Genomic DNA, 25977 nt, shown 5'->3' on the forward strand with positions numbered 1-25977 from the left:
ACGTGATGTGAACTAAACTTGAGCGTTCTAAACAGTTGTCCTGTCTCCAAGGCCGTTCGAGGTCATGGACCGATGTGAATGACCTGCTTTTGTTATAGTATGCTGTTTGTAAGAGGTTGTTATTCAGTTGTTGGCAAGACGAGGGGGGACCGAAGGAGGGAGGCATTTCTCCTCTCAGTTTCCGCCCCGTTTCATAAGGGTCTTTTGCCAAATGTTCCATGTCCGCACGGAAAAATTTATTCCCTTCACACTGAATAGCTTTGAAGCTAGTGCAAAAAATTCATTTTATGCGTAGTTGGGCTGAAACGAGGTTAAATAACAGAAGGGAAACAGCGTCTGATATTCCAGCTATCCGGGTGTTATACATTGGAAAAGATATAGGGCTTTTCTTGTTTTTTGGATCGCCTGCTAAGGATTGCCATTTTCCGGTGACGAATTGAGAAATAAGAGCAGTACAGAAACATAGGCATCCTATCCGAGTAGACTTCCTGTTATCCATTACTTGCTGATGTTAATACCTTTTACAAACGTTAGTTTTTAAAAACATTTTGGCTAATCACGCCACAACTTCCTATTTGGGTTCTTTCTTCATAATTCTAATATGTGGAATAAATCATTCAGAACACCACTTTTAGCAGGCACCATTCAAAATAAGCCTTTAAATTAGTTTGTTCCGTGGTTAAATAAGGCATGACGTCAGATTTCACTTTGATTTGTAAGAAACATAAAATCAAGGAGTCTGGACTGCTAAATAAACGAGATTCCTAATTTCTTCAATTGGGCGCCAAATGTAGATTTTGCATGGCCGAATAAGATTCAGGAATCCTTGTTTATCTATTATGGTGCTTCAAGCAAGACATATTCAAGTTTATAACGTGTTTCATTTAAACTAAATTCCTTTGGTGGTCTATAAACAATTGCTACTTCAAATTGTTTTTGATTTTTTTTTTATAAATTTCCAACTAGAGCACCTAAAACCTGCAGTGTTGTAGTGGACTCTGGACAGTGTCTACTGCCAACTTTCGTGTATTGATTAGGCATAACTGGACCTCAATGCGTTTGCCATGTTGTTGTTATGCGGTTGCTATGGAATCGTTTCGTCTGCTTTAATAATGGTTGACTTTGATAGTGTCGAATCTGTCGATATCAGTTTGTTGTCAAACCCAAAATAATTAGCAAAACAATATAGATGATTGCGTGAGGCTAGTCTTTTAAAGATCTTGTCGGTATTATTGTAAAACGCTTATCTTGCTCGTTTTCTGAGAACGAAAATGAAATTCGCCGAGCATTTAACAGCTCATATTACTCCAGGTATGATATCATTGCTAATATTGTGTATTCCAATTAATTTATTTGACATATGACATAGAATGGAGAAAACAGTACATACATTATGAGGTATAAAGGAAATTTTCTTGTTTTTGATTTCTTTAAGTTGTGTCATAATTTTCCCCCTTATGCAGGACATGAAACAAATTCTGTATCAGGCAATGGAACAAGCACCATCAGCTGAAGTTGTAGAGCCTGAGGTGATTGCAAGATATTATGCAAAATTTGATGAACAGTTTTTCACCTACTGTGACAAGGAGTTGGCCATGATAAATACCTTTTATTCTGGTTTGTTTTAGTCCAGATCTTGCTTTGTGAATTTGTGAACTTACTTTACTTGTTTATATGCTAATTATTTCTTAGAAAAGTTTGCGGAAGCCACCAGAAAATATGCAGCCCTTAAAAGTGAACTGGCTGTCTCAAAAAATAGCACTGGACAGGGAGAGGATAAAACTAATAAATTGGGTAGAACCCTGAAACGTAGCACCAAACAGCCAGTCATGAAAATTTCAGACCTTAAGCTGGCATTTAGTGAATTTTATCTTAGCTTGATTCTTCTTCAAAATTACCAAAATTTGAATTTCACTGGGTTTCGCAAAATCCTCAAAAAACATGACAAAGTACGATAATGTCTTGTCTGTATGTGCTTTACATTTTAATATCTATAGCACTTGAAAACTTAGTTTTTTTCCTGTAGCTTATTCAGACTAGTGCCGGAGCAAAATGGCGAACGGAACATGTCGAACAAGCACACTTTTATACAAACAAGGATATAGACAAACTTTTGAGCGAAACAGAAGCTACCGTTACCCACGAACTTGGTGCATAGTTTTTTATCGACTACCTTACAGGCCATTTAATTAATAGATTGGCTTTCTTATATTAGAGGGTGGTGATCGTCAAAAAGCCATGAAACGTTTGCGCGTACCTCCTCTAGGTGAAAGAAAATCGGATCTCACTACGTTGAAGGTTGGATTCTTCACAGGCGCTTTTGTTTGCCTCTTTGTCACAATGGTTGTTTCAGGTATTCATATTAAAGTGTCCAGCTCGCCCGTAATTTTCATTATGCGGATATTTAATTTTTTATTTAGCAATTTTTCACAATAGTCAGGAGAATAACTGGCGCATTATAGTTCGATTATATCGTGGACCGATGCTAATTGCTTTGTTTCTTTTCTTCATGGGGCTCAATGTCCAGGTAATTAAAAACATTAGCACAAAATTTAATATTTGTACCGTTTTTATAGTTATTGCTTTCTAGGGATGGCGTAAATCAGGTGTAAATCACGTCCTGATTTTTGAATTGGATCCGCGCCATCACTTGACAGAGCAACATTTACTTGAACTTGCCTCTGTTCTGGGTGTCCTGTGGACCCTATCCGTACTAGCCTTCCTTTATAGGTTGTGGTTTTAGTTCAGAAAATGAATCGTCCATCTAGTTTTTAACTTTCGACTTTTTTTCATATTTGAATTTCAGCAAATTTCTCGGCATCCCGCCCTATGTAAATCCGCTGGCGCTTGCAGTAACCATGGTCCTTTTCTTGCTGAATCCTACACGAACGTTTGTCCACGAAGCACGCTTCTGGTTTCTTCGTAAACTGGTGCCGACCATTCTTTTATTGTTATCTTGTTTTAAAAATGTAACTCTTTGGTTACGATCTTTTAGGGTAGAGCTCTCTGTGCGCCGTTCTTTTTTGTCGGCTTTGCCGATTTTTGGCTGGCAGATCAACTGAACAGTCTTGTCCCGGTACTACTAGATTTTCAGTATATGATTTGCTTCTACGCCACCAACGAAGGCAACTGGTACACAGCCACGGATTACAACAAGTGCGTTGACAAAACATGGTTTATACGCCCAGTAGTTGCCTGCTTGCCAGCCTATCTACGATTCGCTCAATGTCTACGCCGGTATCGCGATACCAAAGAAAAATTTCCCCATTTGGCTAATGCCGGGAAGTATACCACAACCTTCTTCGTTGTCATATTCTCAACACTCTATCACACATACGAGGCCGATGGTGTCGACAAAAACTCGACTTATCCATTCTTCTACACGTGGATAGTCTTCTCATTCATTAGTTCCATCTACGCCTACATATGGGACATGAAGATGGATTGGGGTCTCTTCGATAGCAATGCTGGTGACAACCGCTTACTGAGAGAGGAAATTGTCTATTCGCACGTAGTACGTTACACTTTTTTAAACCTTAAAATTTCCATCGGATTTTGATTTAAATACTCTTCGTTGTAAACAGGCATACTATTACTTTGGCATCATTGAAGATTTCGTGCTGCGCTTCGGTTGGGCGTTCTCTCTTTCGTTAACCGAAATGGGTTATATTCACGGTGATTTGATGCTATCCATTTTAGCTCCACTGGAAGTATTTCGGTAAGACGCACATGTTATTCATTTTTAAAAGTCTTCAAAAAAGCAAACAAATCGATTGATTTGCTTTCTCAGGCGTTTCGTTTGGAACTTTTTCCGACTGGAGAACGAACATTTAAATAACTGCGGTAAATTTCGCGCCGTACGCGATATATCGATCGCCCCAATGGATGCATCCGATCAAGCTGCCATCCTCAAGATGATGGACGAGCCAGATGGAGTTGTGAATCGTAGGGTACGTAAGAAAACTGTTAATAGTCAGCCAGCGGCCGGAGGTTCATCAATTACCCAGAAAGACCCCGTAGTGCGTTTTCAAAACGTAAAAATCTCATCAGCGGCAGAATCCATAGGCGAAGAATCCGGTACGGAGAGAGATTAACATCTCTCAGCCGAAATTAAATTGTATAGTCGCGGCGAAAGAAGTTTCATAAACAGTATACCCCAAGTTATCTTTTCCAACTGACCTACCAAGGTAGCAGTAGAGCAAAAGCTACTGAAAATAATAATATAATAAGGGTTAGGTCTTAAAGGGATGGTGGACAACTTGGTCAATTCAATTCATGAACACAGGTCACTACACATTACATAAACATTACACAGACACACAAAGGAACCATCGCTGACAGGTCGACGGACGATCCTTCATATCATTAAACAGGAGACGCAAAAGTGTCTTATATCTTTTTCTTCGGTCGCTCGTTCACACAGGCACAGAGCTAACAATTGTCCAGCAGCTAACCACACGCATTCTGAGTCTCGGAGGAGTCTGCCACTTTTATCTTCACACTGCACGCACTGGCTTCAAGCTACACTTTAATCTTTTCTTTCACTCAGGCAAAGAGAGAGAGAGAGAGATTGGGGGGAGGTGAGAAAGAGGAATCAGGCGAAACAACTCGATCTAAGGGGAGAAAGGGAAATGTGGATGGTGGGGGGCACTTATTCGGTGTAGACGATAAATTGTTGCTCGTCCGGACCGGCCACTTCCACCTGAACGAACTGAGGTTCGTCCAGCTCGGCTTCCTCACCGAAATCAAGAGCTGAATTCATTTGTCGCCCAAGATTACTTCTGCAATAGCAAAATAAATCAAGTTAGTAGATGTCCATAAGCTAGTCCATTGCTAGGGTCCTCGCTATACTTTGCTTTGGCGTGTGTAAGGATGTGCGATTTGAGGTTGGTGGACTGGGCAAACTTTTTATTGCATCCATCGAAGGGACAGACATATGGCCGGTCTCCCGTATGGATACGGACGTGTGTCCTGAGGTTGAAGTCTAACGAGAAGCGTTTGCCACAGCCTTCAAAGGTGCACTGGAAGGGCTTTTCGCCAGTGTGCACCAGTTGGTGCCGCTTGAGCTTGGACGACTCGACAAAGGCCTTGCCGCACTCGGCGCATACATGTACCCGAGGGCCATGGGTATGCAGGTGTTTTCGCATGGCCGAATTGTCACGGAACATTTTCGTGCACCCCTTGTGAGGGCAGGCAATAGTTCTGATGGGGTCTTCACTTCCTCTTTCTTTTTTAGGTTTCATTCTGCAGACAAACGTAAACAAACCAAGTCAGGTTACCTGAACACAACAAATACAACTTTGAAACTAAAAAGAGTTGCATACTTTGCAAACTCTGCTAGCTGTTTGGGATCACTGAGGTCAACTCCTGTAACTCCGCCACCACCACCGCCTGTACCACCACCACCACCACCTCCTCCAGAAGATGATGAGGACAACCGCCTGCCAGTCATGTATTCTGTGTAGTCTGCATCAAGCTCCGCATCCCCTAGATCTGAGTAATTGAAACCATCTGAGAGAGTGTTAAACAGGTTCAGGAACGCACAAAACATTACCATCTTCTTCTGCTCCAGAAGCCCACATTGTTACAGAGAATTCTCCTTCTAAAGTCTTGATCTGCACTTGTTTTTGCTCCCACTTTCGGCTGTGACTGTTGGATGTAGTGTTGCTGATGTATCCATCATTGTCGTAAGGATTGGACCTGCTATTGTGGGTGTTGGATGATCTGTTGTTGCGTGCTTTCCTGTTGTTGGGATTGTTATTGGCTGTTCTCCTGGAAGACGAGGCAGTACTCGTATCCGAGTACATGTGCAGGTAATCAAGCCCACTGCTGTCGTCGGGGTCGGCGTCGTCGTCGCCTCCGACGACGACCTCGCCTGCCTCTTGGGTTTGTAGCACTATTTCCTCGGCGTCGACGTCCACATCACCGCCTCGACAGGACGCATCCATAAAATGATGGCCGGCCGAGTCAATGGTTGTCTCGACAATCGTCTCGACGGGCATGTCGTCGACCGGCAGCGTCTCAATCTCTACCTCTTGTAACTCGGATTGAATCTCCACTTCGGAAAACGCCGCCATCTTGGTCGGTTGAAAACTGCTAACACACCAACAATCAAAGCGCACTCTGTACCTAAGGCCAAATAGCTCTTATCAGAACTCGCAGAACGGTTACAAAGGTTGACGCCCCCTTTCCTTATAGAGGTGGCTGGCCAATCACTGTATGTTCGGCAACCAACTAGAGCCATCTGTTGTTAAAAATACCATAGTGAACTGTTAAACGAACTCGTTCTTGCATACGCCAACTGCGAGGCAACTATTTATAAACATGCCACCCTCATAGAATTAAACTCAGTCATTATACATACGACATTAATTAAGGCCCACACCTAAAAGCAAAAAGTGTAAAATGTCAGGTTCTCAATAATTGTTTTTATTTCAATTCTTTTACCTTATACCGGAATGGATATGGACTAACGTTACTCTTAAAACTGTTGTGATAATTATGGCAAGTGATAATTACGACAAGTTATTACACTTTCTGAAGCCTGCTGACTAGTGCATTATGGATCCCACTGTTTTACGGCAGTTAATTTTCTTATCGCTGTGGGACTCTATAAGCAGTGTATTGGATTTTGGCCAATCAAATCCGCAAAAACAAAGAAATCCGAAGCAAATCCAATTTTTTGCGGATTTGCATTGGATCTTTAAATCATTCAAGACAGCAAAAGTTCTCGAGTAACATAACCTAAACTAACCTAAGCTAACTTTAACTAACCTAAGCAGTAAAATCCAATTTAATCCACATCCACAAATGATGTGATTTCGATTTGATTGGATTTGATGATTTGGTTTGTTAAAATCCAATACACTGTCTATAAGCGACCGAAAGGAGAAGGCTGCTCATTTCACAAAACAAAATTATTAAAAGACGAAGCCTCACAGCCCTAAAGACGGGCGAGAGTTACTCGGACTGCCGGATATAGCAGGCCTGGAAGTTATTTGAAGAAACTCTACGCGGAACCTCGTAAAACAGCAAGCAAATTGTAGTATCCGCGTCACTTTGTTACGGCGTAGCCTTACCCCGTGCCTACCACATAAACATTCCAAATTTAAAGTAAAAATGTATTCCAATTTATCATGCCTAATGCCTTCATTAATGGTACGGCACTAAACACACTCGCCTACTATGAACGATGAGCCTCGAAGGCGTCATTCGCGGGCGCATTGTTATTGTGTTTAGGGATGTTAATCGTAATAGCAATTTTCTTGGTTGACGCAGTTGGGAAAAATTTGGACCATTCTTCTGCAAATTTTTTTTTGTAGAACTCGCAATAGCAGTCGGCTATGCGTCGCTAAAATTAAAACATAAGCCGCGCATGTGACGTCCATTGGTCATGCAAGTTAGCAGTATCGCCTTTTTCTCTGGTCGATCATCGTTTTTGCAAATAGTTCGATATTGCTTAGTAACGACTCGTTCAATGCACTTCTTTTTTATTAAAAAAGAATATTTTAGTTTAACTTAAGTAGAAAGCAAATCGTTTGTTCTTTTGAAACTGACATTTTGTGATTATCAATTATTGCCAGGGGCTTGTACTTCACCACTTCAAGCAGAGATATCTTTAGGGTTGCCTAAGCGGCATTTGTTGGCATTCTTTAAATTGTATTGTTATCACGAGACATTCTTAACCAAAGGGCCACTCCTTCTTTCCTTCTATACCAATCTAAGAATGGCACACACAACAACTCTTCAACGATCGTGATGCACTTGAATGTGTGTGAATTGCATACTCGTAGCTGTTGAACCGAGTATAAACCTGTCTGCTTGATCTGCGAGCAGACGTCACTGGGGTGCTGGTTCACTAGGTTAGTCTGCTCGCTGACATCATACATTCTTCCCGTCGTTGCTAGGTCTTGTCAAGTAGACGGTAGCCCACGCTTAGGGCTGTTCACGAAGATGTTAACATAATTGAGACCGTCTTGCTCAAAAACGCAGTCTTATACACTTTTTCGACAAAACTGACTAATTTGCATCGGCTATAAGCGGCGGATATTGCCCCCCTTCAATAATAAAATACGAACAGGTTACGTTATAAGGTATAAAAGGAAATCAGTCCACAAGATAAAATAAACACCACACACAATTGCTACATTTTACAAAATAATTCAGGGTGGAAGGGATGGGGGTAAGTATACGACGACAATGATGTTTGTTAGTGCAATCTAGTTAGGTTACACAGGGGATTACAACTTAAAAAAAAAAGATAAGAAACAAAAGGGATTGCGTATTAAGGGCTGTACATAGATAATTAACGAACAAACAGTTCGATTCTTGGGGGGCCGAAAACCGACGTAATTATGAACAAATATGTGCGCATAGCAAGTGCTATAATTGGAAAGTAAGAGAAACACACGCACACTCACATACAAACAAAGTAAGCTGGGAACATCATCCAAGCACAAGTCATTCTAAGCAAATTGTAAGTTTCCATCACGCGTGTCTAATGAACTTCAATTTTCCTTTCATAATTGTTGTTGTCCGATCAGACGATATCAAGGGTTGCAAAAAAAGAGTGGGGAAAGAAACAACATGTCTCGGATGGGGGAGTATGATCACAGCATCCGAGACTTCCACTTGATTATTGGCCGCTTCGATAATTTTAACCATTCAAATAAAAATATAAAGTTGACAAAAAATACACATCCAAAGAACTCGGCGCATGTTGTTAGACAAAGATTAGCAACAAACACGAAAGACGAAGACCTTGTCAGGTATTGAGGGGAAAAAAAAATTCAAAGCTTAGGGGAGTAACTCATCGACATGTCGATCGGGGTTCGGCCATGATGGAGGGGGCGACTGCAGCAGGTGGCGGAGGAAGTAGAGGTGGGGAGTGAATGGAGGGACCGCCGGTGGAGCCATTATGCTGCAGCATCGTTGAGTAGCGTCGAGGTGGAATTGGAACAAGAGGAGAAGGAGGTGGGTTAAGACTAGGAAGAGGTGGCGCAGGGGCTGCTGCTTGCCCTACCGTTGAGGTTCCAAGATGAGGATGGAATGGCGACGGAGATAGGGGAACACCAGTAGCTGACATGGATGGGCTAACATCCATGGCAGAATGGCGCCGGGATAGGGCAGGCGGTAGGGGAGCACCTCCCCCTGTTAATTCATTAGTACCTGCAACATTGCGATCACCCAGTCCCATGATGTTGTTGCTGCACGGTGGAGGAGGTGCTGGTGGGAAGCGGAAGGCGCTATGGTTCTGGAAAGTTTCGTTGGAATTGAGCGGCGTTGGATGTTGCTGAACTGGGGGCGGAGGCGGAGGGGGATGGTGGTGGTGCGGATGATGGTGTGGATGATGATGAGGTCGCGGCGGAATGTGCGGCGACGTCGGAGCAGGACGACCAGACGACGTCGCCGACGATGAAAGCGCAGCCACGGAATGGGCTCGCGGAAGCGTCGCCAGAGGAGTTGCTCCGCCGGAGATGACGGCATTCGAACCGTTGGCGGCATTGGCAGACGCGTCACGGCGAGGCGGAAGAGGTGGTGGAGGAGACGAGTCTCTTGGAGGAAGAGTTGGTGCATCTGGTGCCTGTTTGACTTTCGGCGAGACATCGCCCAGCGAAGACTCGCGCTTCCGACGAGGTGGTAGCGGAGGTGGCAGAGGAGAAAGGGGTCTCGTTGGCGCCGGATAAGGTGGCGGCGGTGGACCCGGAGAGAGACTGATGAAGGACCCGGCCGACGACGGCGTGACTAATCCGCCCCCTATAAGGACGGGCGCAAAGACACTGTTATCACTGTTGTGGTGAGTGGTGGGCGTCAGCGGAGTAGAAGGTGTTGTCGGCGTGTTTCCACGCGTCATGCCACTGCTCTCCATGATTGGATGATCGTGAATCGAAGTCGATCCCGCAATCGAGTTGTTGCCACGTTGATCGCTGTTGGAGGAAGAATCGTCAGCGCCACTGATTGCGCTCAATCGTTGATTAGAAGCGAAGAAAGACATGGATGGAAGTGGGTGCGGGATGTGCCGGCTGAGGAGCGAACGCGGCTTAATACCCGGCGATTTGAGCTTGGCGTCGGGCCACTTTCGTGGCGCCTTAATTGGCTGTTTGCAACCACGCGGCTCTACCTCCAAACTTGCCTAAAGAAATTTTTTTTTTTTTGCAACAAATTATTCAAAATGAATAAATCAATCAAACGAATGAAATAAGATACAAACGCAACGTGCTTCTAGATAAGGCAAAAAAAATCTGTGTAATTCCTTACCTGATAAAGATAGTTGCTGATTTCCGTCTCGTTGAGGTCTTCAAAAGGGTTGAGAACCTCCAAAAAGTGACGAATCCTCGGCGCCAGCGACAGGCAGTATGGCTGGTTTTGGTAGGTCTGAATTTCCGAGGTGATTTCCGCCACTTTACGTCGCTTGGCAAAATTAATCAATCCCTCGCGATTGGAGGAAGAGGAAGACCGTGGTAGGTAATCGGGGTTACCCTCCTCTATGTGTAAGATGTTGGTAAGGTACATGCCAAAAAAGGGCACGCACGGTGGATTGATGGAACGCAACTTTTCTTGGTATTTGCGAAAGTGGTCGGCTGACAACTCCTTGGCCTCTTCCAGTGCCTTGTCCAATTTTGGACCAATGGCTTGCAACGATAGAGTTAGCCGGTGAACCGAGGCCGAACCCATGGCACTGACTACCTCGATAACACCGTTAAAGTTGTTGAGCTCTTGCAAAACAATAAGGATCTCGAGAATGCGGGAGATGACAGCCAAACGCTCTTCAAAATTTGCAGTTTCCACAATAGTTTTCTCGAACCAACGCGTCACATTTGTTGTGTGGTGGATCATTCGGAGCAAATTCGGTGACCGTTGTTCCTTGTCTTTTTTGGTCCAGACGGAGCCAACTAACTCGGATGGCTTGACAGCCCGGTACAGGTCGAATTCAAGTAGTGTCAACTGACGTGCAATTTCGATTGGATGGAGTGTCATTAGGTCCCATTCATCTTCCGGACAATTGAGGTGCCATTCGATGGGTGGTGGAGATCGGTCAAAACCAAAAGTAATTTCTCGTTGCTCTTCGGCTTGTCCTCCTCGACCCCCTCGACCACAGCATTCCAAACGACGGGCTACAATCTTGTGGATCGATTCGACCCATTTGCGAACAAACTTGCCACGCGCTACGCCATCCAAAAATCCTTGAAGACGTTGAAGAAGTCCAGGATCACGCTCGAAATCATAAAAATGGTGATCGACCCAATGGCGAAGAACATTTAGGACGCGGAATTGAACCGGCTGCATGTACTGTTTGCGGAATCGCTTGACATCTTCACGACTCGTCGGCTCCAAAGGATCAGGTTCTTCCATCGTCCCATTCACGTTGTTGCCACTATCGACACCGAGTCCGCTTAATCCACTATTGCCCACAAGTCCACCACCAGTTTCATCCCAAGGAGGTTCTGGCATTTCGAAGCGTTCTATTAGTAATTCCAAAAGTTCGGTCGGGCTGCAAAAGCTCCGGTAGGTAGTGAGGAAAGTTCTGACCAGCATCGGATCCGCGTACATGTGGTACGTCAATCTCTCAACAAGCTTCAAAAGAGTCGCACCTGAAAATTTCAATAAAATTTCATTGACCATTTGTGAATACGAAATGCTGAAAATATTACCTTTGATAAGGGGTACTCCGCCATTTTCTCTCGTCTCAAGCACCAAATTGGTTTCTGAGTCCTCTTCAGCGAAACGGTAGATGGAAGGCGGTGGTAATCTTAAAGGATGTTTCCTCTCTTCGTCTAGGAGAATGACGTCCAGCGTCCGTTCCAGCATGGATTTGGTGTTGAGCATCACAAGAGCGGCCATCCAATTGGCTTTTTCTTCGGCCGTTCGTGCGGAAAGGACACAATGTGGCTGTTGGCGGGGTGCGACTTCGAACGCGTTACGCAGATCATCTGTGTCCTCGCGGTCCAAAATCTCAACTTTTCTAATAAAAAACTTTTCCTTGAGGCGGTATTCACCACCGGGAGAAGCGGCAGATGAGCGGCGGCCATGGCCAGAGGCTTTACACAGCAATAGGAGGCCGTCGAAGAGGAAGGCGTAACGCTCTGTTAATCGTTTGCCTGCCCCCACTTTGCCGATTTGGCCCTCATAAATGAATTCATTGCAAGCTGGACCGGCTTCTTTACATTCCCAGCCGTCGATGGAACGCTGCAATTCTTGTAATTTGCAAAGAGCGGCCGGCCTGCTACTGCGTGGCCCCCCTAATAAACCAGTGCGGACTAAAGGCCCTGCGGGTCCAATGCCGCCCGTTTCGCTGGGTTTGCGTTTTGGAAGATTGACGCCAACGCCTGAAAACGATAATAGGCGTTCCAGCTCAACTTGGAGTGGCTTCAGCAGTCCTTCCACTTGCTCTAGACTTTCTCGATCTTCTTTGCTAACGCTAAGCCGATGAAGAAAGCGTACTACGTCAAAGTACGTGAAACAATGATAGACCGGCGTTAAAAGCAGTTTTGGTAGATAATAACGAACAGCTTCACGGAAACCATGGCCTCCTGTTTGCAGCGAATGACCAACATCTGGTCGTGAGAGCACCGCCTGGAAAAAAAAAATAAATAAATGAATTTATTGTGAGCATTGATCCACGTTTTATTTTACGAAACCTGTAATGTTTCGCGACAAGCGGGCGAGAGAACATCCTTAGCGTATCGGTCATAGACGTCGAATTCTGCTGCTTCTGCCAACTCCTCAAAGCAACTTCCCACAGGCGGTGCTGCAGCCTGATGAGGTTCTTCGGCCATTTCTAGAGTATCCTCCAAAGAGCCAAGGAGTGTCACCGTCAATTCATATATCTCCTCAATATTGGAAAATATGGCATCCAGCTCAGCCGGGCTCGGTGGCGGTGCAAGTGTAGCCAATTGTTCACGGAACACTTTCATGATCAAATGCAGATCTCGCAAGTACTGGCGTTCCTCTTGGATTAGGTCACGTACAACTTGATCGTAGGTGACAGTTGTTGGCGACGGTCCCCCTGATAAGCCAGTACCACCAATCATACCGGGGACACCGCTTGTGCTCGGTGTTAACGGTTCATCTTCTATTGACAGCTGATCGTCGTCGTCTTGATGAAACAAGTCCATCAACACCTAAGCAAATCCGAAAAAAGAGATAAATTCATGGTTTCATGGGAGAAAAAAAATTTGGGGACTTCATTCGACAACTGTTAAATCAATCAATAGATTAATGTAAAGTTGAAAATAGTCCGTCGGGTGAATTCCTTATTCATACCTTATCAGCACACATGGCCACTTTGATATCTTGAGACGCCACCTTAACATGGCGAATGTTTTTGACATAATTCCCGGCAAGCTGAAAAAAAATTATTTTAAATAATTAAACATCATGATAACAAAGAATATTGCTTGAGATAATTACCTTGAGCATATCGGCAGAAATGTATTCCAACACAGCTACCACATAAAGTGATACTTGGTGGTCCACCTTATACTGTAAAACCTCCTATAAAAGCAAAATTTGAAGTAAAAATGTAATCCAAAATTTCTATTTGCAATGAACAGAGAAAACAAAGTCGACCTTCTGCAATAAGTTGTGGACTTTGTCCACAGGAAGAACAATTGGTGATTTTTTCTTTCCCTTTTCGAGGGCAGCTTGGGCCTCACTAATGGCCCACCGATCAATGGGATTGGGGAAAGTTTTCTGTACCCGTTCCTCAACATCTTGAACAGTATGAGGGGGTGGTCTGGCACACAACATTCCCAACAATTTTAAAATAAGTCTTTCAACATATTCCAGGGCATCATCTTTGGCCTTGAGGGTTGGATGAACCTGACTCAGCACCTGAAACCATCAATGATGGATCTTAGCTGACGAAGAGAACAAAATAATAAGTATTCCTTTACCTTGTGAAGAGATGCAACAAAAACTCCTTTCCATTTGAGCGCGTTCTCCTCGTCGTCAAAGTTGTAGACGAGTCCCTCAGTGACGGGGACATTTGACGAGGAAAACATGTCGAGAAAATGGGAAGGTTGAAGAGTGATTTCTTTCAGTAGTAATAGCAGTAATTCTGAGTAGAAATCATGATCACGGCCTTGACGGCAATCGCCAAGGGAACAGTTGCATCGTCACACCACGATAAAGTTTAACGGGTTGCAGTTGCATTCATTTCTGGCACGTCCAAATTATAAAATGCACATCAGATTCAACAAACTTCCAGTCCAATCTACGACTGTCACTGTATGGTAACTGAAGAACTCACCAAATCCCAATGCTCAAATCCAAAAACCAAATTCATCCACCAATTCCCAAAGCCCAACAGATAGGCAGCCAAAGTTTCACAGTTTACAACAAAAGAAAACGAAGCACTAGACGTAAAACGCAGAAATGACGTTTGTGGAAACGGTAGGATAAAACAGAGATATACTAAACGGGGGGACATTCACTAGAACCGCTTTTACGCTGTAGTTTCGGAGATTGGAGCTATTCTTTGGGAAATTTACATTTATGGTACAATTCACTGCTTAAGGAAGAAAATAAAAAAACAGTGGCTAAAGACTGAGCAAGATTCGGAGCTCAGCGCTCCCTGAAACTAATCGACAATGCTGTTATGTATTCAAACTTCGCAGGTAGAAAGCGACAATATCATTAGAAAAGTTGGCTCTTCGTTTTAAGATAGCATTAAAGAAAAGTTGTGAAGAAATATTTTCTACGCAAGTAGGAAATTTTGCAATAATGGCAACAATTCAAGTAAATTAAATTCATTTATTGTTTCCGCACCAAAATCTCGAATTTGAATTTAAAGATTTATTTAAAAAACGTTCAGTATGATGCGATACCTAATAACTGAAAACTGGTATCGTATTTCTAGGAAGTTTATACTATTTCATTTTATTTACGTTTCTTATGCGACGCATCCTAATATCATTTAACTTTTGGTAAATTGAAAACTAATTCCCATCAGTTTGTTGCATTAAAAAAAAACTGAGATTCTATTTTGGTGAAGTGCCGTATCCGATAAGAATTTTTTTTTCCACATTTGTCGTATCTGCTTCTCGAAACACAGAAAAAAAAGGACGGGTAAATTCTATCCAAAATCACTGGAAGTCGGAGCAGCATCTCATATTCTCAATTTCTCGTTGATTTACACATTCCAAATCCCGTGTTTTAACATGGTTTGCATTTAACCTCATAGGCAACCACTAACATCGGAACATTAATCAACATCGATGTGGAAGCTGGCTGCTTTAAGCAGTCGAGTGGCCTGCTTTTTCTTATATAAAATTTTTCCTGCGTTTCGCTTGTAATCCAATCATTTCTGGATACTAACTGTCAACCACTACTGTTGATGAACATGCCCAGCAAAAAGAAAAAATACAACGCCCGATTTCCGCCCGTGAGTTGTATTTTGTGATCTCTTTTTCTTGCAGTAGACGCAAGCGCTGTCTTCCAATGAAGCGTACAGATGATTTGTTTGTTATTTTGATTGTTTATCTCAGAGGATTTCAGTGTTTTATTAACTTCTTCAATCTAAACCGAAAACTTTTGATTTTAAATCCTTGTTTATGGAGTAAACATAAAATCAAACTGAGGAACCACTTATTTCTTTCTCTCTCTTAGGCCCGGATAAAGAAGATTATGCAGACAGATGAAGAAGTTGGAAAAGTGGCTGCTCCTGTTCCTGTCATCATCTATATCCTTTTAAATTTTTACCCATAAGTTTAGTTTACTGTCAAATTCAATGTTTAATTTCCTTAACTGCCTTTCATTTACCTCGAGCATTGGAGCTTTTTGTAGAGTCACTCCTTACCAAGGCCGTACAGATCACCTCAGCTAGGAATGCTAAAACACTCAGCCCTGCTCATCTGTAAGATCAAGGTCTCCAACCAGTTCACTCAATTCAAGTAACACATCTCTTTTTAGGAAGCAATGCATTCTTGCTGAAAGTCGGTTTGACTTCTTGAAAGATCTGGTCCTTACAATTCCTGATGTCCAGACAGAAGGTGAAGATAATGGGGTAACTAGTGTGCCCTCGACACCTACTGCGCAATTGGCGCAACCATTAGTTTTCCGATCGCTTAGCGAAGCGGGATCATCGTCATCCACTAACAAGAGTAGAGGAACCGGAACTGGGAGACCCAGAGGTCGCCCAAGAAAAAACCCCGCCACTCTCGGATCTGCTGCGCCAAACAACCAAAGGTCTTTTTTTATTTATGCACATAAGTCGTCTATTACACTTGAGTAATTACTACACTCTAAAATTATTTGAGTATGCGATTGGTAACTTGTGCTTTCTTTTTTTTGTCAGGAAATGGGCTGAAAGAAAGTCAGACAGTGAAGAGACTGACTCGGGTGACTCGGAAGATGACGACGATGATGACAATAACAGCACCGACACGGATTCCTTGCCTAAAGGATCTTCGTCGTCTAAGAATGGTAGAGATATCCCTCCAGCTACTGCCCATCAAGCGTCTGTTCAGTTTAATGCCGTCCAGCCTAACTTCTATCAAGAAATTGGCGGCAATAACTCGTCTTTTCAAATCCAAATTAACTTACCTCCTCAAACTGCTCCGAGTGAGAGCGATAAAATGAGCAATGGCCAACAGAATGAAGAGGCGCCTCCCACCGCGCACCACGCCAACGACGACGACGACGATTACGACACATAATCAACTCCAAAATGTCTCCCAATTTTGTCTGTTCTCCCCCCCCTCTTCTCACATCTTTCCCAATCGATTTGTCCCCATCGTCTGATATTATAACCTTCGGTAACCACAGAATCTTCTTTTTCCAAGCATCACGAATCCACGCCTTCCCCTCAAACCATCATCTCCCCACATGCTGCACAATTGAAATAGTTTTTTTTGTTTGTTCTTTTTTAATTTTCGTTTTTTTTTCTATTTTCTTATTTTTTTTTTTGAGGGGAACTTTTTCGATTTTCCAAGACTTAATCCTTTATTCAGTGCTGTGAAATAAATGCGCCCATGGGATGATGTTGACCAAATGTGTTACGTCCTTCAGGTGTGAAACCACCATTTTTATTTTATTTTGTCAGTCCGTTTTTTTGCCATTTAAACATCCCCCCCCCCAAATACTTATGCATGTGTTTTTTGGGGGAGGGGGTTTTTTCTTGTTTATTTTTTTTTTTTTTAGTAGGGGACTCCAGGAGTATATAGTTATTCAATTAAAATTGTTTCTTTCAGAGGAACAAAAAATAGGAAGTCAAATACCATTTTTTCATTGGGCGAAGTATTGAGAAAAATCACAATGGTGAACCCGCGATCATGACGTCACATTTTTCTTTACAAAAAAAAAAAAGAAAAACTCCTACACTTGCGGTGTTTTGGGAAGGAAAATGATTCGTTGAATGTCTATTCCCTAATTGGCATGATCAGGAAATCAAGATTAGGATTGTTTATTCTTTAAGAATTTCCCGATAGGGTCTCTACCGGAAACCACACAATTTTATTAACATTTTTTTTTTTTGTTTGTGGTTAATCCTTACCAAACATTTTTCTAATACGTTTGTCTTCGAAAAGCAGCTGGTTTGGCTCTAACAAAATTTTCTAAAAAGGTTTTTGAGGTTTACATCAATCATCGACCACTAACAGTTGTACGCAAAGGCAAGTTGATAATTGCTGGTTTAACCGCTGGGCTTCGACACAGACGGCATTTGTTTTTACGTGTAGCTATTCTTCGAAGAAAAATTGTCAGGAGAAGGAAAACGGTTGTCTTCTCTGAGAGTTTTTAAACGTGTTCCTAAATAGTTTACCAACTGCAAGTGAGAAAATAACAATTGTTCGCGAAATAGGGTATACAAAATCAGAAGCCTTTCTCTTGTATTACTACAACGTGCAACACAGTATTTTCACATTAAAATTTTTTCGCAAAACAGAAAACAGGGCTGTTTTAGTTCAAGAAATTCTTAACATAATTCATACAAGCCTGTTTATTTGTTTTGAAATAAACTTCGGCGACGGATTTGCAACAGTGCAAGAAGCGTGACTAGACCTAGCAGCGAAAATATTGTACAATCAGTGCTTTTTCTAGAATTTTATCTTTTTTTTTCTTGCAGCAAGGGGGGGGGGGGAACGAAGGTTGGTATTGATCTTCAATCAGACAACGCATCCAACAATCTACGCGCCTGCAGGCAGACATCCGGATTTGCATGACGTTCGGACAAACTTCGAACTTTTTTCTTTAATCTCTCCACTATAGACAGACCAAAAACAGCAGCATACCTAAAAATCACAAAACTGTTTAATTTTGAACAATGAAAAACGTAAGTAGACACTAACATCGTGTCCGGGGCGGCGGCTTTATTTTCGGCTGGTAAATGAAGTGGGTCAATATTCAGTTGTTTGGTAACACTTGCTAAATTAGCAAGAAGGGTAAGAACACGTAAAACCACTTCCTCAGGCATGGAAATGTCGACCATATAGATCAACTTAGAAGGTGCCTGTAAATTGATTACGCAAATGAAATTTCTACATGAAATAAAGGAAAGAATTTCACTACCTGAGCAGCCAAAAGGCTTGGAACCATTTCTTCGTTGCAACTCTGAAAGTAAAATATTGTCAAATACTGCATAACAAAGTTATGTCTCTACTGCCAATTTACGAGATTGATTAATAAGCGTAGGGACTGGAAGGAAACACCGTCACTATTCCAATGGCCTTCATCCAGTAAGCTATAGCACTTGTGAAGTGAAGTTTTGATTTCTTTATGCCACGAAGGCATGACAGAAATATTTATTAAAGCCAATAGTGCCGAAGCAATCAAGGCTGGATCAGCTAACGTTGCCGTACGGAACAGGGAAACCAAACTAATGGTGACCGATCGCATTTCTGCAAAATTAATAAGTTAAGTCGTATATATCCAACATGGGAAAGTTTATCTCCGTTACCAATATTGTTTTTCTCGTTCATTGCCATATTGGCGACTACCAAGCAAGTTTTCTGCTTTATTTGTCGATTTGAATGCAATACCAGTTTCGGTAGAACTGCAATGAGACCTGCTTCCCTAAATTTGTCCTGGTTGGCGGTGAATACAGCCAAATTTGCAACAATTGTTAATGTACCCAAAAGCAAGGGAGTTTCATTTGAAGCCAGCACAGCAGCTAAGTGCTGAGCTTCCTGAAGGCTTATTTCTCTAGTAAAAGGAATTAAAATCATCATGAATCCTCCTTAAAAGGAAATACTTTAATTCTTATTGTAACAAAACTAGACTTGGACACACTAACATACCTATGGCTATCGCTTAACAGATCGGGAAGTTTTTGGGTGATGTTGTCTTTCTCAACATGCCAAAGTTGCTCACATTCTTTCAACTTTGTATTATCACCCACTTCCAATAACACCTAGTTAGACTAGGTATTATAAAATTATTATCAAAAACTTTATCAAATTGAGATATACCTTATTTGAGGATTTCAAAGATTCGGTTCTACTCCAGCGATACCTATTTGGTGAGTGACCAGGAGAGTAATGCTGATCTCTATCAGCCTCTACATATTCAGGAATGTGACGAACATCAACTGGGCTGAGAAGTCGAGGGGAGCCCCATGGCGTAACCTGAATTAAATAGGCTAGAATAATCAAACTCTTTATTACCAAAAAAAAAAAATAACGGTTTCTACCTGTAAACTTCTTCCGCTGACACCATTCATCTTACAATTGGCATTGGTTTGAATAGCTGTTACAGCACTAGCAAACTGTCTGGCTTGCATGTTCAGATCTCGTATACGTTCCTGAACAGATTTTGGCCTCAGAACAATTTTTGGTTGTCCATCTGTGAAAAAATCTCCCAACAATCCATCCGTTTGCGTGGTTTGCGACAACCGTCGAAGGAAAACGCTGCGATGTGGCGAGTCCTCATTTCCTCTGCCTCTTCGTCTTCTTGAGAAGGCTGTTCTGCAAACGGAATATCCTACATATGCGAACCCAGCCACTACTGCCGAGCAGAAGGCGATTTTGTTAATTGCACGATCTGTATTTAAGTTTAAATTTAAGTTCACTAAGGACATATCAAACTATAAAAATGTTAACAGGTTTGAATATGAAATGTTGAAGGAAATGACAATTTTTAACAAATAACGGGATAACAACTGAAGGCTAACGGATCAGACAGACGACAGAAAGTTCAATCAATAACATTGACACAACCATGAAGCAGCAAGGAGCAGCAACAAGGGAACCCTTTGCATTGGAGAACTTAAGCTACGCATGTTAAGCTCCATAGATGGAGTGGCAGCTCTTCAATCGGAATGGTATGGCATCGAATATTTGACACAATGCTAGCGCGCCAGTACGCTACAGCGCTAGCGCGATGCAGGAGATATATTCGGTGTATTTCCAAAATGGTTGATCTAATAAAAAAATAACAATTTTATAGGAACCAGCATTCGATTTTGAGCATATCATGTGATATTCAACCAATTCCGATGCGTGCCGGTTTTTGCAGAAAAAATTTTTAAGCCCGACTGAATAATGAGCCCGACTTTTCTTATTTCTTGCATGAATATTTGGTGTAATTCAAAACGGCTAACTTGACAAGAAAACGAGTGGCTTTTTTTGAGTCAGCTCTAAACTTTAATTATACTGTTTGATTTTCATCGAATTCCAAGAGATGACATTTTGGCCGATTTTGTCAAAGTGGTAAGGCTTATTGCCTTTGCACTTCTTCATTTTTGGCAAAATTTTAAATTTCGCTTAAAATACGTGATTTCAATTCAGAATTGCATGCTTATCACGGAAATCAAATTTATTTTTCAAATGGCCTGATAGTTTTTTAATTGAACGTAAAAAACGAAAAAAAAATATAAAAAATCGGGCTTATTTATTTAGTCGGGCTTAAAAAAATTTTCTACAAAAACTGACACTCATTGGAATTGCTTGCATATTACAAGATATACTCAAAATTGAATGCTGATTCCGGGAAAATTACTATTTTTTTTCATTAATAAATCGTTTTTTAAATACATTGAATATTTAACACAATGCTAGCGCGCCAGTACGCTATAGCGCTAGCGTTATGCAGCAGAAATATTCGGTGTATTTCCCAAACGGTTAACTTAATGAAAAAAATAACAATGTTATCGGATTAATAATGTAATGTAATCTAATGTAATAATTTATAATTCTTGTTACACTTTGGACTCTTGAAGAACAAACGAGAGCGTGAGAATTTTGTAGGAGAAAATTCTTATTGATAGTGAAGGCTTGTACAGGACACGTAAGCTGTGTCGAATATTTTGTAACCCGAACGCCACAAAATACGTGACCAAAAGACAACCAATCGCCAATCTCTATCCGTTTAGGTCTGTACGGGCAACATATCCCGTCAAGCTTCAGACTAGAACGCCCCACCCACAAGGTTCCACCTAATTGAAGTTGTTTACGCCTAACGGGACGGGAAGTTTTCTGTGTCACTCTTTCCATTATACTTGCCACAGTGTTCGATATCTTTCAACCATCTTCGACATTTTAAAACTCTACGTACGTTTAATTTAGTTGTCATGCTTGTGTGTCTATGACATCAGGCTGAATTCGTGCAAGAACTCCATTAGGAAAATTAACAGGTGGGTTTTCTTATCATCATTGCAGCTAACCGCCGAGTTGTGAAGACGAAATCATATCTGCTGTAGTTTGACCTAAATTCGCGGTAACACAGCAACGTCTCCCACAGGCCAAGAGCTCAAGATCAATTCGTAGGCCAATTGTTTTGGTTACAATAACATATTATATATTTAATCTAGTTTTTTTTTTTGTTAACGACTTGGACACAAAGAATTCTCGTTAAAACTGCTTGGTTGTTGGAGGAATAAAATGCCTATTGTGACAGTTGAAACCAATTTATCATATGCTCAGTTACCAGATGATTTTGGCCCAAAACTGTCCAGATTTACCAGCGAGACGCTGAACAAACCAGAAGAAGTAAGAATTAAAGTAGCACAAGGTAAAAGATGTCATCTTCAGAACGCAATGTAGTCTGTGTTTTTAGCGGATTACCATCAGCCTAGTAACCGATCGCCGAATGTGGCGCAATGGAAGTGATTTGCCAATGATGCAAATTTACGTTTCAGCCATTGGTGCAGTTTCAACTGCCGAACAGAATACCGTCCACGCGCAAAAATTTACCGATTTCATGAAGTCACAAACAGGACTCCCGACGGAAAGGTAGGCCACCGATCGACTGTAGTTTAAATAAAGGAAAGCAGATAATCACAAGAATTGCTCTCTTTCAACAGAGTTTTCCTTTTATTTACTCCTTTGGAAGCTTGGCAAATAGGGAAAGATGGAATGGTGGCATGTTAAACTGATGTCCCTTGTTAAGGAACAAGGTGATCAGGACATCTGCAGGAATCAGAATGTAGGTCTTCATTCATTAATAAGGGTTTTCAATTCATTCCATCTCTTTGTTTATGAAACATCTCCTTATTAGTGAACAATATGTTTCGGAATTTTCCTACCGTTCTTTAGATCATATAATGAGAAACGTAAATGGGATACTAGGTAAAAAGGCATGTACTGTTTTGGGATAAACCAAATTCAATTGAAATAGAAAATTCCCATTTTTAAAAATAACACCTTCCTATGCAATGTGGTTCTCCTGTAGATGATCAGCAAAAATAAATGTAGAACCTAGCATAGAATTCTCTTGTCAACTCAGTTTCAGAATTACATCTAAACATGACATGTAATAGAATATACAAGTAACATGGTTACACAAATATTTTTCAAATTAAAAACATACTGACTAGCTACTCTGCACAACAAAATTGGAATGAAGAACCAAACTTATTTGATTTTAACATATTTTATTCTTCACCCACCATTCAGTCTGTTGCAAGATCAGAACTGCTGTCAGCCTCTCTCTCGTTCACTATATTCTGTCTAATCTCTCGACTGGTCTCCAATAGTGCTTTTAGCTGGGATTGAATGTGATCATTTTTCTGCTCGAGAACATCTAGGACACTATTTAGATCATCCAGCTGCTTGTCCAGTGAAGAATATTCTGAAAGATTACATTTTCAATTTTGTTTGATCTTTGTTTTAATCAAGAAAATAATTGACATTACCAACCTGGATCAGTTTCTTCAGATTCATCACATATTTCATTTTCATAATTTTCATCCATATTTGGACTACCCATCATTACATCATCCTCTCCACTTGCAACACTGTTATGCTGTTCATCTAACAGAAAGGTAAAAACAAAACAAAGGAAGTTGAGGTGCAAATGCAAGGGTAAGAGGGAATACAATCTGTCAGTCAATCATTGCTGTGATTTACATGACAGCAGTCTTCAACTTCTTTCAGCAAAATCTTTAATTACGTTTACCTTCGTTTACTGACAATTCTTCGCCATTGGCTTTGTCAGGATCATTAAAATTCATATTTCTGACCATGTTTCAGGGTAGGAAACATGTATTTCTAATTTGGACAATGCAGAACTAGAGAAGCTCCTAACACGAACAGAATCGAACAGTCACGTGAGGAAGAACGAAACTTTAAAACCACTACAGGTTTATGCAAAGCGGTTAACGTTCGAACTTCGAAGCTTTCATGATTTGCCGAACCCTACCTTTCTCTGTTGCCATGACTACTGCTCTTAACTAGTCACGGGACGCTCACAGCTGCCAGTTGGATTTGCCTTCTACTCAAGTATACAAAATAACAGAGAAAAGCTTTGGGTTTGAAGAAACACGCATGAGTGTTACCATAGAGGTAATGGTGGTGTAGCCAGTCAGAAATGTTACGCTTTCGCGATCGTGTTCTCCCGAAAATTCTGTCAGAATTAGTTGCTTTAGGATTCGTTTTTTTCATAATACCAGCAATTTACATATTTGAGCTTGCAGTTGTTCTACCGGCTGTTTACGATGGAAAGAAAGAGTTTGACAAGTTTTGGTTCTATTTCCATTCTGCTTGTGGAACTTACGTAATGTTTAATGTAGTCGGAAATCTAATAGGAGTCATTCTGGTTGATACCAGTGCCAAACACCTAATTGTCGACACGAAAATGGTATTGTCACAATTATTTATAATTCATATTCCATCTCTAATCATGTTATTTTACCTGAAGGCTAGTTCATCAGCAGGATGGCATTTTTGTTCTTTTTGTGAAACATTATCTCCTCCCAGATCATGGCATTGCAGCCAGTGCAACACTTGCATCTTGAAACGTGAGGTAAGAAAGGTCTCCAATGGCTAGTGTTATTCTACATATTTTTTAAACTTTTTTTAAAAAAAATTTCAGCACCACTGTGGCTTTACTGGATGCTGCATTGGCTACAACAATTTCAGATTTTTCTATCTCTTTTTGGCCTATCTTTTCCGTGCTACCATATATGCTACATACTTCAACCACTATTTTATCTGGTCTCAAGTCATAGAATTTGAGTGGTCTCACATCATTCGCATAGCCATGCCTCTTACTATTCTTTTCTTTGGCATAGACACCTCAATGACACAGTTGTACTTCTTTTACTATTCCATCACAATGATAGGATGTTGTTTCAGTGGTGTATTACTGTATCAACAGAGCAATTTAGCCTTTTTCAATCAAACGTCGTGGGAGAGGGATAAAGGTACTAACGACCACGATTGTGGTGTGATGCACAACATTCGTGATGCTCTAGGACGTCGATGGCACCTCATTTGGCTGTGTCCCTTCTTGCAATCTCCACTACCGCACAAAGGCATCAAATGGATGACACGGGATCAAGTTCCGCTAGAAGGAACAAAAAATAAATGAAAAATAAATTCCCAATTTTTAAAATTGATTGTTCTGCTTATAGTCAAGTCAAATAAGTCCCAGTGAACAGAAATCAGGCCGTGTAAAATATAAACAATACGTTCATTTGCGCGACTAAGAAGTTTATTTTTTACATTACGGAGAACGAGTAAGCCACAGTATGACTTTCCAAACAATATATACAGCGCCTAATGAGACGACGACGGCATCGCGCTGTTGTCTTTGCTGCTGTTCTCTTTCGAAACCAGCCATGCGACGATGGAGGCGACCTATTTGCTGTCTAAGTACAAAAACTTCTTCAGTCAGTTGGGAGGACGTCAAAGTTAGCTGTGGTGGCTCTGATAGGATCACAGCAGAACTACTTTTGTCAGCAACCAATACCATGTCTTGACTATTCAATTCTGAATCACTCTGGTTACTATCGTCATCACTCTCATGTTCTTCTTGGTGATCTAGGATGTTGGGTACCGCATCTACAGTAATAGATCTTGGTGGAGTCTAGATAAGGGAAATTTTCTGTAATGGATATTACTTGCAGAATAATGTCTAAAAAGATGTTTTTATACCCGAACACGAACAGGAGGATAACTGTTAATTGACAGAATCGAATTTTCCAGAATTAGCTCATGTGGGGGGGCTTTCATACCAACATGTTGATCTTGCCCTTCAAAATTCAGAAAACCCATATTAAATTTCTTTGCATAATGATAGGTAAGCCCAATTTATATGCCAAATGTTTACTCAACTCTTTTTAAGTAAACCTGAAAAAGAATTGTCACTTACCAACTACAAGTATCCTTTCGGGGACTTTCATCTCATACTTGGAATCTGTTTTATTGGCATATCTTGTGCTAAAATTCCCTAACCCAAGTTTGTCATCTTCGTCGATACCTAAGGATAGATAATCTATTAAGCAAAAGTTCTAAAGAAAGCCATATCTAACAGATTTTACCACCAAGTACACTTATGCGTTTAGGTACTTGCATTTTGCTACTCATTTCTGCAGTAAACGCCGAATTTTCATACAGTTCATCGTGCGTATTATTGTACGCGTGACTACCCATATCACCACTAGAGATTTTTGACTAAATTTAATGGCAAACGAAATTCTTTACTTTAAAAAAATATTTATTATCTCGCTAGCCGCACCAAGATCGAAAAACACAGCAGAAAAAGGTTTATTATCAAACAACGTTGCCGAATCATTTGTCAGACAAAAGTTTCTGTTTATTT

At 41.3% G+C, this 25977-nt stretch overlaps 9 protein-coding genes across 13 annotated transcripts; 4 read left to right on the top strand and 5 right to left on the bottom strand.

Annotated features, from left to right (window-relative positions):
- Positions 1-1122: 1122 nt before the first annotated feature.
- Positions 1123-4160, top strand: LOC130695661 (solute carrier family 53 member 1-like). The gene is made up of 12 exons (XM_057518829.2): positions 1123-1311; positions 1370-1398; positions 1464-1617; positions 1693-1949; positions 2027-2150; positions 2216-2353; positions 2421-2527; positions 2591-2730; positions 2807-2930; positions 2996-3514; positions 3585-3718; positions 3791-4160. Exons 1-12 carry the CDS (start codon positions 1272-1274, stop codon positions 4092-4094), a joined length of 2070 nt encoding a protein of 689 aa, XP_057374812.1. The 5' UTR covers positions 1123-1271; the 3' UTR covers positions 4095-4160.
- A 380-nt stretch (positions 4161-4540) lies between these two features.
- On the bottom strand, positions 4541-6117 carry LOC130695635 (transcription factor YY2-like). Of its 2 annotated transcripts, none has more exons than XM_057518803.2 (4): positions 5555-6117; positions 5325-5493; positions 4852-5244; positions 4541-4781 (listed from the first exon to the last, which is right to left on the bottom strand). In XM_057518803.2, exons 1-4 carry the CDS (start codon positions 6075-6077, stop codon positions 4652-4654), a joined length of 1215 nt encoding a protein of 404 aa, XP_057374786.1. In that variant the 5' UTR covers positions 6078-6117; the 3' UTR covers positions 4541-4651. The 2 variants fall into 2 exon arrangements, with proteins under 2 accessions (XP_057374786.1, XP_057374785.1); XM_057518802.2 differs by having other exon boundaries at positions 5325-5511.
- Positions 6118-8081: 1964 nt separating this feature from the next.
- LOC130695613 (son of sevenless homolog 2-like) lies at positions 8082-14117 on the bottom strand. Its single transcript, XM_057518773.2, has 8 exons — positions 13896-14117; positions 13570-13833; positions 13411-13494; positions 13264-13344; positions 12639-13121; positions 11652-12573; positions 10258-11591; positions 8082-10132 (listed from the first exon to the last, which is right to left on the bottom strand). The coding sequence occupies exons 1-8, from the start codon at positions 14001-14003 to the stop codon at positions 8810-8812; spliced, it is 4599 nt and encodes a 1532-aa protein (XP_057374756.1). The 5' UTR covers positions 14004-14117; the 3' UTR covers positions 8082-8809.
- A 1077-nt stretch (positions 14118-15194) lies between these two features.
- Positions 15195-17024, top strand: LOC130695645 (dr1-associated corepressor-like). The gene is made up of 5 exons (XM_057518812.2): positions 15195-15385; positions 15610-15682; positions 15763-15856; positions 15913-16188; positions 16298-17024. The coding sequence occupies exons 1-5, from the start codon at positions 15338-15340 to the stop codon at positions 16656-16658; spliced, it is 852 nt and encodes a 283-aa protein (XP_057374795.1). The 5' UTR covers positions 15195-15337; the 3' UTR covers positions 16659-17024.
- An 899-nt stretch (positions 17025-17923) lies between these two features.
- On the bottom strand, positions 17924-20123 carry LOC130695630 (armadillo repeat-containing protein 10-like). Its single transcript, XM_057518795.2, has 8 exons — positions 19628-20123; positions 19407-19562; positions 19236-19348; positions 18896-19140; positions 18610-18836; positions 18508-18549; positions 18288-18448; positions 17924-18230 (listed from the first exon to the last, which is right to left on the bottom strand). Exons 1-8 carry the CDS (start codon positions 20012-20014, stop codon positions 18101-18103), a joined length of 1461 nt encoding a protein of 486 aa, XP_057374778.1. The 5' UTR covers positions 20015-20123; the 3' UTR covers positions 17924-18100.
- A 1345-nt stretch (positions 20124-21468) lies between these two features.
- On the top strand, positions 21469-22395 carry LOC130695657 (D-dopachrome decarboxylase-B-like). 3 transcript variants are annotated; one of them, XR_009002438.2, is made up of 5 exons: positions 21469-21485; positions 21594-21697; positions 21778-21923; positions 21991-22166; positions 22238-22395. XR_009002438.2 is itself a non-coding variant. In XM_059496287.1 (3 exons), the coding sequence occupies exons 1-3, from the start codon at positions 21816-21818 to the stop codon at positions 22302-22304; spliced, it is 351 nt and encodes a 116-aa protein (XP_059352270.1). In that variant the 5' UTR covers positions 21769-21815; the 3' UTR covers positions 22305-22394. The 3 variants fall into 3 exon arrangements, 1 of the variants encoding a protein (XP_059352270.1); XR_009421446.1 differs by lacking the exon at positions 21469-21485 and adding an exon at positions 21554-21568 and having other exon boundaries at positions 21635-21697; XM_059496287.1 differs by lacking the exons at positions 21469-21485; positions 21594-21697 and having other exon boundaries at positions 21769-21923; positions 22238-22394.
- Positions 22396-22667: 272 nt separating this feature from the next.
- LOC130695656 (bublin coiled-coil protein-like) lies at positions 22668-23491 on the bottom strand. 2 transcript variants are annotated; one of them, XM_057518824.2, is made up of 3 exons: positions 23332-23491; positions 23073-23186; positions 22668-23007 (listed from the first exon to the last, which is right to left on the bottom strand). In XM_057518824.2, the coding sequence occupies exons 1-3, from the start codon at positions 23396-23398 to the stop codon at positions 22826-22828; spliced, it is 363 nt and encodes a 120-aa protein (XP_057374807.1). In that variant the 5' UTR covers positions 23399-23491; the 3' UTR covers positions 22668-22825. The 2 variants fall into 2 exon arrangements, with proteins under 2 accessions (XP_057374807.1, XP_057374808.1); XM_057518825.2 differs by having other exon boundaries at positions 22668-23004; positions 23332-23490.
- Positions 23492-23588: 97 nt separating this feature from the next.
- LOC130695644 (probable palmitoyltransferase ZDHHC24) lies at positions 23589-24768 on the top strand. The gene is made up of 3 exons (XM_057518811.2): positions 23589-24012; positions 24073-24177; positions 24247-24768. Exons 1-3 carry the CDS (start codon positions 23743-23745, stop codon positions 24742-24744), a joined length of 873 nt encoding a protein of 290 aa, XP_057374794.1. The 5' UTR covers positions 23589-23742; the 3' UTR covers positions 24745-24768.
- An 81-nt stretch (positions 24769-24849) lies between these two features.
- Positions 24850-25912, bottom strand: LOC130695648 (transport and Golgi organization protein 11). The gene is made up of 4 exons (XM_057518815.2): positions 25697-25912; positions 25528-25635; positions 25311-25408; positions 24850-25242 (listed from the first exon to the last, which is right to left on the bottom strand). The coding sequence occupies exons 1-4, from the start codon at positions 25806-25808 to the stop codon at positions 24880-24882; spliced, it is 681 nt and encodes a 226-aa protein (XP_057374798.1). The 5' UTR covers positions 25809-25912; the 3' UTR covers positions 24850-24879.
- Between the last annotated feature and the right edge of the window lie 65 nt (positions 25913-25977).

Source organism: Daphnia carinata, chromosome 7, assembly GCF_022539665.2.
Source record: "Daphnia carinata strain CSIRO-1 chromosome 7, CSIRO_AGI_Dcar_HiC_V3, whole genome shotgun sequence".
NCBI lineage: Eukaryota > Metazoa > Arthropoda > Branchiopoda > Diplostraca > Daphniidae > Daphnia > Daphnia carinata.

Excerpts from the sequence above, each read along its gene's own strand:
- LOC130695648 (XM_057518815.2), bottom strand. The coding sequence starts at position 25,808 with ATGGGTAGTCACGCGTACAATAATACGCACGATGAACTGTATGAAAAT. Across the intron at positions 25,636-25,696 it reads ACGCATAAGTGTACTTGGTG|GTATCGACGAAGATGACAAA; the intron begins GTAAAATCTGTT and ends ATCTATCCTTAG. Across the intron at positions 25,243-25,310 it reads ATCCTCCTGTTCGTGTTCGG|ACTCCACCAAGATCTATTAC; the intron begins GTATAAAAACAT and ends TCCCTTATCTAG.
- LOC130695635 (XM_057518802.2), bottom strand. The coding sequence starts at position 6,077 with ATGGCGGCGTTTTCCGAAGTGGAGATTCAATCCGAGTTACAAGAGGTA. Across the intron at positions 5,245-5,324 it reads CAGCTAGCAGAGTTTGCAAA|AATGAAACCTAAAAAAGAAA; the intron begins GTATGCAACTCT and ends GTTTGTCTGCAG. Across the intron at positions 4,782-4,851 it reads CTTACACACGCCAAAGCAAA|AAGTAATCTTGGGCGACAAA; the intron begins GTATAGCGAGGA and ends TTGCTATTGCAG.
- LOC130695645 (XM_057518812.2), top strand. The coding sequence starts at position 15,338 with ATGAACATGCCCAGCAAAAAGAAAAAATACAACGCCCGATTTCCGCCC. Across the intron at positions 15,386-15,609 it reads ACAACGCCCGATTTCCGCCC|GCCCGGATAAAGAAGATTAT; the intron begins GTGAGTTGTATT and ends TCTCTCTCTTAG. Across the intron at positions 15,683-15,762 it reads TCCTGTTCCTGTCATCATCT|CTCGAGCATTGGAGCTTTTT; the intron begins ATATCCTTTTAA and ends CCTTTCATTTAC.
- LOC130695630 (XM_057518795.2), bottom strand. The coding sequence starts at position 20,014 with ATGTCCTTAGTGAACTTAAATTTAAACTTAAATACAGATCGTGCAATT. Across the intron at positions 19,563-19,627 it reads TCAGCGGAAGAAGTTTACAG|GTTACGCCATGGGGCTCCCC; the intron begins GTAGAAACCGTT and ends TATTTAATTCAG. Across the intron at positions 19,141-19,235 it reads CTGTTAAGCGATAGCCATAG|AGAAATAAGCCTTCAGGAAG; the intron begins GTATGTTAGTGT and ends TCCTTTTACTAG.
- LOC130695657 (XM_059496287.1), top strand. The coding sequence starts at position 21,816 with ATGCCTATTGTGACAGTTGAAACCAATTTATCATATGCTCAGTTACCA. Across the intron at positions 21,924-21,990 it reads CGCTGAACAAACCAGAAGAA|CGGATTACCATCAGCCTAGT; the intron begins GTAAGAATTAAA and ends CTGTGTTTTTAG. Across the intron at positions 22,167-22,237 it reads ACAGGACTCCCGACGGAAAG|AGTTTTCCTTTTATTTACTC; the intron begins GTAGGCCACCGA and ends CTCTTTCAACAG.
- LOC130695644 (XM_057518811.2), top strand. The coding sequence starts at position 23,743 with ATGTTACGCTTTCGCGATCGTGTTCTCCCGAAAATTCTGTCAGAATTA. Across the intron at positions 24,013-24,072 it reads TAATTGTCGACACGAAAATG|GCTAGTTCATCAGCAGGATG; the intron begins GTATTGTCACAA and ends TTTTACCTGAAG. Across the intron at positions 24,178-24,246 it reads CTTGCATCTTGAAACGTGAG|CACCACTGTGGCTTTACTGG; the intron begins GTAAGAAAGGTC and ends AAAAAATTTCAG.
- LOC130695656 (XM_057518824.2), bottom strand. The coding sequence starts at position 23,398 with ATGGTCAGAAATATGAATTTTAATGATCCTGACAAAGCCAATGGCGAA. Across the intron at positions 23,187-23,331 it reads AGAATTGTCAGTAAACGAAG|ATGAACAGCATAACAGTGTT; the intron begins GTAAACGTAATT and ends CCTTTCTGTTAG. Across the intron at positions 23,008-23,072 it reads ATCTGAAGAAACTGATCCAG|CAGAATATTCTTCACTGGAC; the intron begins GTTGGTAATGTC and ends AATGTAATCTTT.
- LOC130695613 (XM_057518773.2), bottom strand. The coding sequence starts at position 14,003 with ATGTTTTCCTCGTCAAATGTCCCCGTCACTGAGGGACTCGTCTACAAC. Across the intron at positions 12,574-12,638 it reads CTTGTCGCGAAACATTACAG|GCGGTGCTCTCACGACCAGA; the intron begins GTTTCGTAAAAT and ends TTTTTTTTCCAG. Across the intron at positions 11,592-11,651 it reads CGGAGTACCCCTTATCAAAG|GTGCGACTCTTTTGAAGCTT; the intron begins GTAATATTTTCA and ends TGAAATTTTCAG.
- LOC130695661 (XM_057518829.2), top strand. The coding sequence starts at position 1,272 with ATGAAATTCGCCGAGCATTTAACAGCTCATATTACTCCAG. Across the intron at positions 1,312-1,369 it reads AACAGCTCATATTACTCCAG|AATGGAGAAAACAGTACATA; the intron begins GTATGATATCAT and ends CATATGACATAG. Across the intron at positions 2,731-2,806 it reads GTACTAGCCTTCCTTTATAG|CAAATTTCTCGGCATCCCGC; the intron begins GTTGTGGTTTTA and ends TTTGAATTTCAG.